This window comes from Boleophthalmus pectinirostris, unplaced genomic scaffold (assembly GCF_026225935.1).
Source record: "Boleophthalmus pectinirostris isolate CB_2022bp ecotype Guang Dong unplaced genomic scaffold, ASM2622593v1 HiC_scaffold_22, whole genome shotgun sequence".
In the NCBI taxonomy this organism is placed as follows: Eukaryota; Metazoa; Chordata; class Actinopteri; order Gobiiformes; family Gobiidae; genus Boleophthalmus; species Boleophthalmus pectinirostris.
In genome coordinates, this window is record NW_026571190.1 from 43,078,800 (window position 1) to 43,093,799 (window position 15,000).

Below are 15,000 nucleotides of genomic sequence, written 5' to 3' on the forward strand. Positions count from 1 at the left end.
TTCACAACATTAACAGACTGACACAGATTCCTTTGAAACACATCACGTCTGCACTGCTCCACCTGCTCCTCCTGCTCCACCTGCTCCTCCTGCTCCACTGCTCCTCCCTGCTCCACTGCTCCACTGCTCCACCTGCTCCCACTGCTCCTCCTGCTCCACTGCTCCTCTGCTGCTCCTGCTCCTCCTGCTCCACTGCTCCTCCTGCTCCTCCTCCTGCTCCACTGCTCCTCCTCCTGCTCCACCTGCTCCTGCCTGCTCCTCTCTGCTCCTCCCTGCTCCACTGCTCCTCCTGCTCCTGCCTGCCCTGCTCCTGCTCCTGCCCTGCTCCCTGCTCTCCTGCTCCACTGCTCCTCCTGCTCCTCCTGCTCCTCCTGCTCCACTGCTCTCCTGCTCCTCCTGCTCCTCTGCTCCTCTGCTCCTCCACTGCTCCACTGCTCTGCTCCACCTGCTCCTCCTGCTCTGCCCTCCTGCTCCACTGCTCCTCCTGCTCCTCCTGCTCCACTGCTGCTCCTCCTGCTCCACTGCTCCTCCTGCTCCACTGCTCCACTGCTCCTCCTGCTCCTCCTGCTCCACTGCTCCTCCTGCTCCACTGCTCCTCCTGCTCCACCTGCTCCACTGCTCCTCCTGCTCCACTGCTCCTCCTGCTCCACTGCTCCTCCTGCTCCACTGCTCCTCCTGCTCCACTGCTCCTCCTGCTCCCTCCTCTGCTCCTCACTGCTCCTCCTGCTCCTCCTGCTCCACTGCTCCACTGCTCCTCCTGCTCCACCTGCTCCTCTGCTCCACTGCTCCTCCTGCTCCTCCCTGCTCCTCCTGCTCCTCCTGCTCCCACTCCTCCACTGCTCCTCCTCCTCCTGCTTCCTCCTGCTCCCTGCTCCTCCTGCTCCACTCTCCTGCTCCTCCTGCTCCACCTGCTCCACTGCTCCACTGCTCCTCCTGCTCCCCTGCTCCTCCTCCTGCTCCTCCTGCTCCTGCTCCTCCTGCTCCTCCTGCTCCACTGCCTCCTCCTGCTCCTCCTGCTCCACTGCTCCTCGCTCTCCACTGCTCCTGCTCCACTGCTCCCTCTCCACTGCTCCCTCCTGCTCCTCTTCCTCCCTGCTCCACTGCTCCTCCTGCTCCACTGCTCCTCCTGCTCCACTCCCTGCTCCACTGCTCCTCCTGCTCCTCCTGCTCCTCCTGCTCCTCCTGCTCCTCTGCTCCACTGCTCCACTGCTCTGCTCCTCCTGCTCCACTGCTCCTCCTGCTCCTCCTGCTCCACTGCTCCACTGCTCCACTGCTCCTCCTGCTCCTCCTGCTGCTCCACTGCCACTGCTCCTCCTGCTCCTCCTGCCTCACTGCTCCACTGCTCCTCCTGCTCCTCCTGCTCCACTGCTCCTCCTGCTCCACTGCTCCTGCTCCTCCTGCTCCTCCTGCTCCTCCCTCCTGCTCCACTGCTCCTCCTGCCTCCTCCTGACTGCTCTCCTGCCTCCTGCTCCACTGCTCCTCCTCCTGCTCCACTGCTCCTCCTGCTCCTCCTCACTGCTCCTCCTGCTCCTCCCACTGCTCCACTGCTCCTCCTGCTCCACTCCTCCTGCTCCACTGCTCCTCCTGCTCCTGCTCCACTGCTGCTCCTCCTGCTCCACTGCTCCACTGCCTCCTGCTCCTGCTCCACTGCTCCTCCTGCTCCACTGCTGCTCCACTGCTCCTCCTGCTCCTCCTGCTCCACTGCTCCTCCTGCTCCACTGCTCCACTGCTCCTTCCTGCTCTGCTGCTCTCCTGCTCCTCCTGCTCCTCCTGCTCCTCCTGCTCCTCCTGCTCCTCCTGCTCCTGCTGCTCCACTGCTCCACTCCTGCTCTGCTCCTCCTGCTCCACTGCTCCTCCTGCTCCTCCTGCCCACTGCTCCACTGCTCCTCCTGCTCCACTGCTCCTCCTGCTCCCACTGCTCCTCCTGCTCCTCCTGCTCCACTGCTCCTCCTGCTCCTCCTGCTCCTCCTGCTCCTCTCCCACTGCTCCACTGCTCCTCCTGCTCCTCCTGCTCCACTGCTCCTCCTGCTCCTCCTGCTCCTCCTGCTCCTCTGCTCCACTGCTCCTCCTGCTCCTCCTGCTCCACTGCTCCTCCTGCTCCACTGCTCCTCCTGCTCCACTGCTCTGCTCCACCTGCTCCTCCTGCTCCACTCTCCTGCTCCACTGCTCCTCCTGCTCCACTGCTCCACTGCTCCTCCTGCTCCTCCTGCTCCTCCTGCTCCACTGCTCCTCCTGCTCCTCCTGCTCCACTGCTCCTCCTGCTCCACTGCTCCTCCTGCTCCACTGCTCCTCCTGCTCCTCCTGCTCCACTGCTCCTCCTGCTCCACTGCTCCTCCTGCTGCTCCACTGCTCCTCTCTCCTGCTCCACTGCTCCTCCTGCTCCTCCTGCTCCACTGCTCCTCCTGCTCCACTGCTCCTCCTGCTCCACTGCTCCTCCTGCTCCTCCTGCTCCTCCTGCTCCACTGCTCCACTGCTCCTCCTGCTCCTCCTGCTCCACTGCTCCTCCTGCTCCTCCTGCTCCACTGCTCCTCCTGCTCCTCCTGCTCCACTGCTCCTCCTGCTCCACTGCTCCACTGCTCCACCTGCTCCTCCTGCTCCACTGCTCCACTGCTCCTGCTCCTCCTGCTCCTCCTGCTCCACTCTCCTCCTGCTCCACTGCTCCTCCCTGCTCCTCCTGCTCCACTGCTCCTCCTGCTCCACTGTTCCTCCTGCTCCACTGCTCCTCCTGCTCCTCCTGCTCCTCCTGCTCCTCCTCCTCCTCCTGCTCCTCCTGCTCCTCCTCTCCACTCCTCCTCCTCCTGCTCCTCCTGCTCCTCCTGCTCCTCCTGCTCCGGTGTGTCCGCGGCCCCGCGCACCTCTTTCCCTCCATGACACATGTTCTCCGGGCTTGTACCAGGACCAGTGCGATACGCGCCACAAACTCCTTTTCTCCCGGAGTTTTACGACGCTGCGGCCGGTGTCTGCGTTGTTCCCCGCACACTGTCGTATCATTCCGCGCTCTCCTCGGTTCACCGCGGCCTCTCGTGTCGCCACACCCGCTCTACCGGAGAGTTCACGTGTCGCACTGTTACCGCGGCGCGGCCTCGTCTGGACCCGGGTCCGTCCGGCTCAGCTCGGGTCACCGACACCGCGGTGCCTCCAGGGATTCGGCCATTTCCCTCACGTGCTCATGTAAACAAGCCGATGCCGGTCTCAATGCGCATGCGTGAGCACAGATAACAGCGCGGTTCTGTTACGTTTAACATCCTGCGTTTACGTGTAAGTGCGAGACTTACACAGACACACAAACAAACAAATAAATAAGCTATCCTACAAACTGTATTACAACGGGGAAAAAATATAAAAATGACTTAAAAACAAACAAACAAACAACAAAAACAACAGGTGACTTACTCTCTTGTGGAGTGAATGGACCAGTGCTTCATCTGTGTCTGCGGTGTAGAAACATTTGAAAATACAACATTTACATGTAATATCCTCCCATCTACAGTAAAGCACAAACTCATTTCAATCTACAACAGGCTGTTGTACAAAAAGTTCTTACTAACTGTAATATTTTTTGTCCCACAAAGCAGTCGACAGTTATGACGTGTAATTGTGAAAACAAGAAGCAGTTGTAAAAGTTACTGTAGAAACTACAGAAATGTGTTACTGTGGGGTTTAGACCTGGTTTAGTCCTGGTTTAGTCCTGGTTTAGTCCTGGTTTAGTCCTGGTTTAGTCCTGGTTTAGACCTGGTTTAGTCCTGGTTTAGTCCTGGTTTAGTCCTGGTTTAGTCCTGGTTTAGTCCTGGTTTAGTCCTGGTTTAGTCCTGGTTTAGACCTGGTTTAGACCTGGTTTAGTCCTGGTTTAGACCTGGTTTAGTCCTGGTTTAGTCCTGGTTTAGACCTGGTTTAGTCCTGGTTTAGTCCTGGTTTTAGTCCTGGTTTAGTCCTGGTTTAGACCTGGTTTAGTCCTGGTTTAGACCTGGTTTAGTCCTGGTTTAGTCCTGGTTTAGACCTGGTTTAGTCCTGGTTTAGTCCTGGTTTTAGACCTGGTTTAGTCCTGGTTTAGTCCTGGTTTAGTCCTGGTTTAGACCTGGTTTAGACCTGGTTTAGTCCTGGTTTAGACCTGGTTTAGTCCTGGTTTAGACCTGGTTTAGTCCTGGTTTAGACCTGGTTTAGTCCTGGTTTAGACCTGGTTTAGTCTGGTTTCTGGTTTAGTCCTGGTTTAGTTTAGACCTGGTTTAGACCTGGTTTAGACCTGGTTTAATCCTGGTTTAGTCCTGGTTTAATCCTGGTTTAGTCCTGGTTTAGTCCTGGTTTAGTTTAGTCCTGGTTTAGTCCTGGTTTAGTCCTGTGTTTAGTCCTGGTTTAGTTTTAGTCCTGGTTTAGTCCTGGTTTAGTCCTGGTTTAGTCCTGGTTTAGTCCTGGTTTAGTCCTGGTTTAGTCCTGGTTTAGTCCTGTCCTGGTTTAGTCCTGGTTTAGTCCTGGTTTGGTTTAGTCCTGGTTTAGACCTGGTTTTAGTCCTGGTTTAGTCCTGGTTTAGACCTGGTTTAGTCCTGGTTTAGACCTGGTTTAGACCTGGTTTAGTCCTGGTTTAGTCCTGGTTTAGACCTGGTTTAGACCTGGTTTTAGTCCTGGTTTAGTCCTGGTTTAGACCTGGTTTAGTCCTGGTTTAGTCCTGGTTTAGTCCTGGTTTAGTCCTGGTTTATCCTGGTTTAGTCTATATTTAGTCCTGGTTTAGTCCTGGTTTAGTCCTGGTTTAGTCCTGGTTTAGTCCTGGTTTAATCCTGGTTTAGTCCTGGTTTAGTCCTGGTTTAGACCTGGTTTAGTCCTGGTTTAGTCCTGGTTTAGTCCTGGTTTAGTCCTGGTTTAGACCTGGTTTAGACCTGGTTTAGTCTAGGTTCAGTCCTGGTTCAGACCTGGTTTAGTCCTGGTTTAGTCCTGGTTTAATCCTGGTTTAGTCTATATTTAGTCCTGGTTTAGTCCTGGTTTAGACCTGGTTTAGTCCTGGTTTAGACCTGGTTTAGACCTGGTTTAGTCCTGGTTTAATCCTGGTTTAGTCCTGGTTTAATCCTGGTTTAGTCCTGGTTTAGTCCTGGTTTAGTCCTGGTTTAGTCCTGGTTTAGTCCTGGTTTAGTCCTGGTTCAGTCCTGGTTTAGTCCTGGTTTAATCCTGGTTTAGTCCATGTTTAGTCCATGTTTAGTCCTGGTTTAATCCTGGTTTAGTCCTGGTTTAGTCTATATTTAGTCCTGGTTCATCAGTTCTTTTTTGTCCCACAGACTCCGCCCACATTAGACACGCCTCCATTTGGTCCCAGTCCGGCTCTAGACTCTGGACCCGCCTCAGACCCGGGTCCCTGGTCGGTCTCGGGTCCCTGGTCCGGGCTCAGTCGTCTCAGTCCGGGGGATCGGGTATGAATGTGTTTGACCGGAAGATGAAGCGGCGTCAGCGGGAGTGGGCGGCGGCTCAGAGCGACGCCGCGCTCTTCGACTACGTCCGGGAGGAGGTCAGGACGCACTTTTACTCACACTCACCGCGGGGGGTCTTAGTCTTGTCCTAGTCTTTTTTTAGTCTTGTTTTAGTCTTTTTTTAGTCCTGGTTTAGTCCCGGTTTAGTCTCGGTTTAGTCCTGGTTTAGTCCTGGTTTAGTCCTGGTTTAGTCCTGGTTTAGTCCCAGGGTTGGCTCTGGTTTAGTTTTTTGTCCTGGTTTAGTCCTGGTTTAAACCCTGGTTTGGGTCCTTGTTTCCTTGGGTTTTTGTGTGCTTGAGTTCTTACTTAGGTCCTTGAGTACTTGGTTTCTTGGGTCCTTGAGTTCTTGGGTCCTTGGGTTTTGAGTTTTTGGGTCCTTGTTTCCTTGGGTTCTTGAGTCCTTGAATTCTTAGTTCCTTGGGTTCTTGAGTCCTTGGGTCCTTGGGTTCTTGAGTCCATGGGTCCTTGAGTCCTTGGGTCCTTGGTTCCGTGGGTTCTTGAGTCCTTGAGTTCCTTGGGTTTTCAGTTTTTGGGTCCCTGTTTCCTTGGGTTCTTGGGTTCTTAGTTCCTTGGTTCCTTGGGTTTTTGAGTCCTTGGGTCCTTGAGTCTTTGGTTCCTTGGGTCCTTGGGTTTTGAGTCCTTGGGTTTGTAGGTCCTTGGTTCCTTAGGTTCTTGGTTCCTTGGGTTTTGAGTTTTTGGGTCCTTGTTTCCTTGGGTTTTGAGTTTTTGGGTCCTTGTTTCCTTTGGTCCTTGGGTTCTTTGGTCCTTGGGTTCTTGAGTCCTTAGGTTTTTGAGTTCTTGGGTTCTTGAGTCCTTGGATTTTTCTAAACCTCTGGTGTTCTGCAGGTGGGCAGTCGAGTGGCGGACCGGGTCTACGACATCGCGAGGTCAGTGAGTCTTAAGACCTGGATTAGTTCTGGTTCACTAAACCAGAACTAAACCAGGACTAAACCACAGACTCTGGTTTGTGTCTCAGGTCTTTCCCTTTGGCTCTGGACCTGGGCTGTGGGCGGAGCTTCATCGCAGATCACCTGACCACAGTGAGTCCAACCTGCCCCCAACCTGAAAGTTCCACAGTGCAGCTTTAAATCTGATTGAACTGATTTTTTTTTTTCCAGGACGTGGTGGAAAAACTGTATCTTACAGACACCTCCCCCAACTGTCTGGTGAGAACTAAACCAGGACTAAACCAGGACTAAACCAGGACTAAACCAGGACTGAACCAGGACTAAACCAGGACTGAACCAGGACTAAACCAGGACTAAACCAGGACTAAAACCAGGACTAAACCAGGACTAAACCAGGACTGAACCAGGACTAAACCAGGACTAAACCAGGTCTGGTCTTGTGTTCCAGAGGCGTCTCAGACCCAGTGAAATCTCGTCTCGTCGTGTTTTGGCCGATGAAGACTTTCTGCCGTTTAAAGACGACACGTTCGACCTGGTCCTGAGCAGCATGAGGTAAACCTGCCCCCAACTGCCCTATCTGCCCCCCAACCTGCTCCAAACCTGCCCCAACTGTAATCATAGTGTAATCAGTGTAATCAGAGTGTAATCAGAGTGTAATCAGAGTGTAATCAGTATAATCAGAGTGTAATCAGTATAATCAGAGTGTAATCAGAGTGTAATCAGAGTGTAATCAGAGTGTAATCAGAGTGTAATCAGTATAATCAGAGTGTAATCAGAGTGTAATCAGAGTGTAATCAGAGTGTAATCAGAGTGTAATCAGTATAATCAGAGTGTAATCAGTATAATCAGAGTGTAATCAGAGTGTAATCAGTATAATCAGAGTGTAATCAGAGTGTAATCAGAGTGTAATCAGAGTGTAATCAGAGTGTAATCAGAGTAATCAATCAGTAATAATCAGAGTGTAATCAGAGTGTAATCAGTGTATAATCAGAGTAATCAATCAGAGTATAATCAGTATAATCAGAGTGTAATCAGAGTATAATCAGAGTGTAATCAGAGTGTAATAATCAGAGTGTAATAATCAGTATAATCAGAGTGTATCAGTAATCAGAGTGTAATCAGAGTGTAATCAGTGTATAATCAGAGTGTAATCAGAGTGTAATCAGAGTGTAATCAAGTCAGAGTGTAATCAGAGTGTATAATCAGAGTGTAATCAGTATAATCAGAGTGTAATCAGATCAGAGTGTAATCAGAGTGTAATCAGTGTAATCAGATCAGAGTGTAATCAGTATAATCAGAGTGTAATCAGAGTGTAATCAGAGTAATCAGATCAGAGTGTAATCAGAGTGTATTATCAGAGTGTAATCAGTATAATCAGAGTGTAATCAGTGTAATAATCAGAGTGTAATCAAGTATAATCAGAGTATAATCAGAGTATAATCAGAGTGTAATCAGAGTGTATTCAGAGTGTAATCAGTATAATCAGAGTGTAATCAGTATAATCAGAGTGTAATCAGTATAATCAGAGTGTAATCAGAGTGTAATCAGAGTGTAATCAGTGTAATCAGAGTGTAATCAGAGTGTAATCAGAGTGTAATCAATCAGAGTGTAATCAGAGTGTAATCAGTATAATCAGTATAATCAGAGTGTATCAGAGTATAATCAGAGTGTAATCAATCAGAGTGTAATCAGAGTGTAATCAGAGTGTAATCAGAGTGTAATCAGAGTATAATCAGAGTGTAATCAGTATAATCAGAGTGTAATCAGTATAATCAGAGTGTAATCAGTATAATCAGAGTGTAATCAGTATAATCAGAGTGTAATCAGAGTGTAATCAGAGTGTAATCAGAGTGTAATCAGAGTGTAATCAGAGTGTAATCAGTATAATCAGAGTGTAATCACAGTGTAATCAGAGTGTAATCAGTATAATCAGAGTGTAATCAGAGTATAATCAGAGTGTAATCAGTATAATCAGAGTGTAATCAGTATAATCAGAGTGTAATCAGAGTGTAATCAGAGTGTAATCAGAGTGTAATCAGAGTGTAATCAGTATAATCAGAGTGTAATCAGAGTATAATCAGAGTGTAATCAGTATAATCAGAGTGTAATCAGTATAATCAGAGTGTAATCAGAGTGTAATCAGAGTGTAATCAGAGTGTAATCAGAGTGTAATCAGTGTAATCAGAGTAATCAGAGTGTAATCAGAGTATAATCAGAGTGTAATCAATATAATCAGAGTGTCATCAGAGTGTAATCAGATCAGGAGTGTAGTCTGATTACGTGTCGTTCTTCTGTTTTAGTTTGCACTGGGTGAACGACCTGCCCGGAGCTCTCAGAGAGGTGAGCCAATCCTGGTCCCGGGTTAGTCCTGTTTTAGTCCTGGTTTAGTTCTGTTTCAGTCGTATTTTCTTCCTCAGGTGTGGCGCGTGCTGAAGCGGGACGGCGTGCTGGTGGCGGCGCTCCCTGGTGGTGATTCTCTGTATGAGTTGCGTTGTTCTCTTCAGTTGGCGCAGTCGGAGCGAGAGGGCGGAGTCTCGCCGCACGTCTCGCCCTTCACCGCCGTCACCGACCTCGGCAACCTGCTCGGGCGCGCCGGGTTCACCCTGCTCACCGTGGTACGGACCGGGACCGGGACTGGGACTGGACCAGGACTGGGACCAAGACTCAGACTAGACCAGGACTGGGACTGAGACCGGGACTGGGACCAAGACTCACACTGGACTGGGACTGGACTGGGACCGGGACTGGGACTGGGACCAAGACTCAGACTGGACCAGGACTAGGCCAGGACTCAGACTGGACTTGGACTGGGACTGGAACAAGACTGGACCAGGAACTGGACCAGGACTATACCAGGACTAAACCAGGACCAGACTAGGACCAGACCAGAACTGGACCAGGACTTGAGACTCTGATGTCTGTTTTTTTCAGGATACAGATGAGCTGCAGGTGCATTACCCTGGACTCATGGAGCTTTTAACCGACTTACAAGGTACAAGAAACTCACTTTAGACCTGGTGTAGTCCTGATTCAGTCCTGGTTCAGTCCTGGTTCAGTTCTGGTTCAGTCCTGGTTCAGTCCTGGTTCAGTCCTGATTCAGTCCTGATTCAGTCCTGGTTCAGTTCTGGTTCAGTTCTGGTTCAGTCCTGTTTGTGTTTCAGGGATGGGGGAGAGTAATTGTGCCTGGAACAGAAGATCACTTCTGCATCGAGACACGATCCTCGCAACCGCCGCGGTCTATAGAGGTGAGACCTGGTTTAGACCTGGTTTAGTCCTGGTTTAGACCTGGTTTAGTCCTGTTCTTGGTTTAGATCTCCGGTTCTTCTGTTTCAGAGATGTACGGAAACCCAGATGGATCTATTCCTGCGACCTTTGACCTCCTGTACATGATCGGCTGGAAACCCCACGACTCTCAGGTACCACAGGTTTGGTTTAGACTTGGTTTAGACCTGGTTTAGACCTGGTTTAGACCTGGTTTAGTCCTATTTTAGTCCTGGATTAACCTAAACTCTGTCCTCAGGCCAAACCTGCCAAACGTGGATCTGCCACTGTGTCTTTTGGAGACTTGTCCAAGATCTCGACCCCTGAGACCAGCTGAGACCAGGACCAGGACCGGGATCTGGACTCAACCAGGACCAGGACCGGGATCTGGACTCAACCAGGACCAGGATCCGGACCGGGATCTGGACAGAAGCAGGACCAGGACTGGTCCTGGATCTGGACTAAACTCGTAGATTGTGTTTGTGTAAAATGTGACTTGTTGAATTTTTTTATGGTGAATTAAATAAACTCCAAACAGAATTCTTCGTCATCGTTATTTAAAAAACAATTTAATTCACGTCAAGAAAACACAACGAGATTAAAAACTACAACTACACAAGAAGAAAAACTCAAATAAAATAAAAAGTGAAAGATAAAAACAGTTGTGAGTGATGTTGTTCTGTTATAAATATCTCTGTACATATTGTTTGTTTTTGTTGAAATCGTGTTTAAAATATCAGAACATTTTTTGAGTAAATTGTCCCGAACATTTGGACTTTTGGATTTCCTGTCATTTTCAGTGTTCATTTTTTTATTTTTTTTACTTTAATTTTATAAATCAAAGTTAAAAAAACAAAACATTGAAAAACTACAACATTTCTGTTGAAAACTGGAATTTATTTTTACTAAAGGCTTTATTCCAGCAAATTCTGTCAAAATTTGAGAATCATCAAAACCTGCAACACTTTTAATCTGAAACTAAAGCAGGACTAAAGCAGCTTTTTTTTGTTTTTCTGTTTTATTGTCACGAAATATTGTTTTATTTTGTTGTGAATTAAATTTTTAATCTGTTTTATTGATTGTAAATATTGTTATGTTTCATTATTAAAGTGAATTTTAGGTGAGTTTTTACATATTTCTTGTAAATATTGAATATTTTTGGTGAGTTTTTAGATATTTTCTTGTAAATATTGTGTGTTTTTAGATATTTTCTGTAGATATCGTTGTGTGTTTTTCGTGAGTTTTTCCGGTGCTTTTATTGTGAAGTCCCGCCGGAAGTGTCCGGTGCTGCGGTGCTGAGGAGAGCGCATCCTCCCTCCGCCCTGTGCCCGGGATCCCGTCTCCATCCGCGGCCACAAACCCCCCGCGGTCCCCCCCGGGTCACCGTCCAGGCTCCGGCTCCTGCCCCCGGGGCCCCCGAGCCTCTCATGGCCGCGGCTCCGAGCTCCGTCCCCGGCCGCTAGTCTCCGCTCGCCCCGGTCCCGGAGAAGAGGCTGCGGAGGCGGGAGGAGGATGGTGGATCTGACCGAACCGTGCGGCCTCCCCGGGGCCCAGAACCACGGGACCCGAACCGAGACCCGGACCGAGACCAAGTCCAAGCGGAGGAAACGGAAACGCGGAGGCCGAAAACGGAACAAACACAAGAACCGCGCCGCGCCGCTGCCCTTCCTGCCGCCCGAGGTGCACGAGCGAACCGAGTCTGGTGCCCCGCGCGGTTTAGCGACAAACACCGATCATGTTACGATTATTTTGCGTTTTAAAGCTAAAATAAACGCACGTATGTCACGAAAGAGCTTCAATAACACGTGATCTGTAAAGAAAACGCCGTATTTTTCACGTAAAAGTGTTTAAATACAAATACCTTCCCGACACTACAACGTCACACTGAATCTAAGTCACTGTTGATGCATTTTAATGTTTACTCGAAAAGTGTTAAAAGGGTTTAGAAGTTTCTGGTAATGTTTAAGTGTTGTTTGTTAAAGGAATTAATTAACTGTGATTCGGCACAGGTTATATTTATATAAATGCTTGAATAATGGAGCTAGACCAACATTTAGAACCATTTTTTTCTGCTTATGACATTGATAGACGCATTATACTGGAACCAGAACTAAACCAGAACTAAACCAGGTCTAAACCAGAACTAAACCAGGTCTAAACCAGAACTAAACCAGGACTAAACCAGGACTAAACCAGGTCTAAACCAGGACTAAACCAGGACTAAACCAGAACTAAACCAGGACTAAACCAGGACTAAACCAGGTCTAAACCAGAACTAAACCAGAACTAAACCAGAACTAAACCAGGTCTAAACCAGGACTAAACCAGAACTAAACCAGGACTAAACCAGGTCTAAACCAGGACTAAACCAGGACTAAACCAGGTCTAACTAAACAGGACTAAACCAACTAAACAGGTCTAAACCAGGTCTAAACCAAACTAAACCAGGACTAAACCAGGACTAAACCAGGTCTAAACCAGGTCTAAACCAGAACTAAACCAGGACTAAACCAGGTCTAAACCAGGTCTAAACCAGGACTAAACCAGGACTAAACCAGGTCTAAACCAGAACTAAACCAGGTCTAAACCAGAACTAAACCAGGTCTAAACCAGGACTAAACCAGGTCTAAACCAGGACTAAATTTGTTCATTTTCATATTTTCTCTTTTAGTTTGGATTAAATTTAAATGTTGTTTGTGTTTCAGGCTGAAGAAGGAAACATTGAATACAAGGTAAGAAACGACCAGGACTAAACCAGGACTAAACCAGGACTAAACCAGGACTAAACCAGGACTAAACCAAACCAGGTCTACTAAACCAGGACTAAACCAGGACTAAACCAGGACCAGGACTAAACCAGGACTAAAGGACTAAACCAGGACTAAACCAGGACTAAACTGGACTAAACCAGGACTAAACCTGACTAAACCAGGTCTACCAGGACTAAACCTGGACTAAACCTGGACTAAACCTGGACTAAACCAGGTCTAAACCAGGACTAAACCTGGACTAAACCTGGACTAAACCAGGACTAAACCAGGACTAAACCAGGACTAAACCTGGACAGAGGTAAGATCTTAAGACCGAGCCCAAGCCCTAAAATGTCAATCATTACTTCGGGTCGGGCTTCAAATAAATATATGTTTATAAAATGTTTGCTAAAACGATGTGTGGACACTAAACTAAGGAATACTTGTTATAAAATAAATAATATGGATAAAACAGAGAAGTAATGTAATGTAATTGCTATTTAACTACTAAACAGGATCACGTGACGCCCCCTCTTCATTTAATAATCAAGTCTGCATCTATTTTGACCTGGTGTCCCCAATATGGAGGAGCAAGAAGTTAAACTAAAGGCAGGAGAACTGAAAAGACAAACACGCACCGGTAAGAGTGAGGTGTGGAAAAGTGAAAATTGATTGTTGAAAATGCTACAGAAACTTGCGTTGGCTTCGCTGAATGTGTCAATGTGGCTTTGCTTCATACGAGAGCAAAAAGACCTCGACGCTGAGCACTGCTCCTCCTCCCGAGTCACTAAGAAAATATGACATTTCGGGTTTGCTTCAGGCTCGGGTCGGGTTTTAATACCCGCGGGTCGGGTCGGGTCGGGCTGGATTTTTTAGGCCCGATCTCACCTCTAAACCAGGACTAAACCTGGACTAAACCTGGACTAAACCTGGACTAAACCAGAACTAAACCAGAACTAAACCAGGACTAAACCAGGACTAAACCTGGACTAAACCAGGACTAAACCTGGACTAAACCCAGACTAAAAGAGGACTAAAACAGGACTAAACCCGGTCTTAAACCAGGTCTAAACCCGGTGTAAACCCGGTCTAACCCCGGTGTAAACCCGGAGTTAAACCCGGTCTTCTCCCGGGCTAAACCCGGTCTAAACCTGGTTTAAACCCGGGCTAAACCCGGTCTACACCCGGTCTTAACCCCGGTCTAACCCCGGTCTACACCCGGTCTACACCCGGTCTAACCCCGGTCTAACCCGGTCTACACCCGGTCTACACCCGGTTTAACCCCGGTCTACACCCGGTCTTAAACCCGGTCTTAAACCTGGTCTACACCCGGTCTAACCCCGGTCTAAACCCGGTCTTAAACCCGGTCTTAAACCCGGTCTAACCCCGGTCTACACCTGGTCTAACCCCGGTCTCCGGTCTGTGGTCTGTGGGCAGCTGAAGCTGGTGAGTCCGTCTTCGTACCGTTTCGAACACTTGGCGACGCAGTTGAAGTGGCGTCTGCAGGAGGGGCGGGGCCAGGCCGTCTACCAGATCGGAGTCGAGGACAACGGGCTCCTGGTGGGACTGTCCCCCGGAGACATGAGCGCGTCTCTGCACACGCTCAGCCGCATGGCCCACAAGTACTGGACCAGGACTATAACAGGACCAGGACCAGGACTATAACAGGACCAGGACCAGGACTATAACAGGACCAGGACCAGGATTATAACAGACTAACAGGACTAGACCAGGACTAACAGGACTGGACAGGACAGACCAGAACCAGGACCAGGACTATAACAGGACCAGGACCAGGACTATAACAGGACCAGGACTAGACCAGGACTATAACAGGACCAGGACTATAACAGGACCAGGACCAGGACTATAACAGGACCAGGACTATAACAGGACCAGGACTATAACAGGACTGTCCCCCGGAGACATGAGCGCGTCTCTGCACACGCTCAGCCGCATGGCCCACAAGTACTGGACCAGGACTGGACCAGGACTATAACAGGACCAGGACTATAACAGGACCAGGACCAGGACCAGGACTAGGACTATAACAGGACCAGGACTATAACAGGACCAGGACCAGGACCAGGACTATGACTATAACAGGACCAGGACCAGGACCAGGACTATAACAGGACCAGGACTATAACAGGACCAGGACTATAACAGGACCAGGACCAGGACTAGAACAGGACTAAACCAGGACTAGACCAGGACTAGACCAGGACTAAACCAGGACTGGACCAGGACTAGACCAGAACCAGGACCAGGACTAGAACAGGACCAGGACCAGGACCAGGACTGGACCAGGACTAGAACAGGACCAGGACCAGGACCAGGACTATTACAGGACCAGGACTAGACCAGGACCAGGACTAGACCAGGACCAGGACTATAACAGGACCAGGACTAGACCAGGACCAGGACTATAACAGGACCAGGACTAGACCAGGACCAGGACCAGGACTATAACAGGACCAGGACCAGGACTGGACCAGGACTGGACCAGGACCAGGACTGGACCAGGACTGGACCAGGACCAGTACTGGACCAGGACTGGACCAGGACTACAACAGGACCAGGACTATAACAGGACCAGGACTATAACAGGACCAGGACTACAACAGGACC

General features: G+C 49.3%; 2 protein-coding genes across 3 annotated transcripts in view; both read left to right on the forward strand.

Moving 5' to 3' along the window:
- The first annotated feature begins 2,874 nt into the window (after window positions 1-2,874).
- On the forward strand, window positions 2,875-10,159 carry ndufaf5 (NADH:ubiquinone oxidoreductase complex assembly factor 5). Its single transcript, XM_055158542.1, has 12 exons — window positions 2,875-3,205; window positions 5,262-5,488; window positions 6,297-6,337; window positions 6,427-6,490; window positions 6,569-6,616; window positions 6,807-6,910; window positions 8,659-8,698; window positions 8,776-8,973; window positions 9,290-9,350; window positions 9,520-9,603; window positions 9,692-9,774; window positions 9,879-10,159. The coding sequence occupies exons 1-12, from the start codon at window positions 2,875-2,877 to the stop codon at window positions 9,954-9,956; spliced, it is 1,359 nt and encodes a 452-aa protein (XP_055014517.1). The 3' UTR covers window positions 9,957-10,159.
- Window positions 10,160-10,966: 807 nt separating this feature from the next.
- Window positions 10,967-15,000, forward strand: part of LOC110175076 (GTP-binding protein 2-like) — a 17,929-nt gene continuing 13,895 nt past the window's right edge. Inside the window, exons 1-3 of one of the 2 annotated variants that reach the window (XM_055158033.1) lie at window positions 10,967-11,299; window positions 12,325-12,351; window positions 13,807-13,991. In XM_055158033.1, the coding sequence (XP_055014008.1) occupies window positions 11,132-11,299; window positions 12,325-12,351; window positions 13,807-13,991 (380 nt within the window). In that variant the 5' untranslated portion in view covers window positions 10,967-11,131. Of the gene's footprint in view, window positions 11,300-12,324; window positions 12,352-13,806; window positions 13,992-14,260; window positions 14,338-15,000 lie in introns of those variants that run through there. The other variant, XM_055158035.1, reaches the window with a different exon arrangement.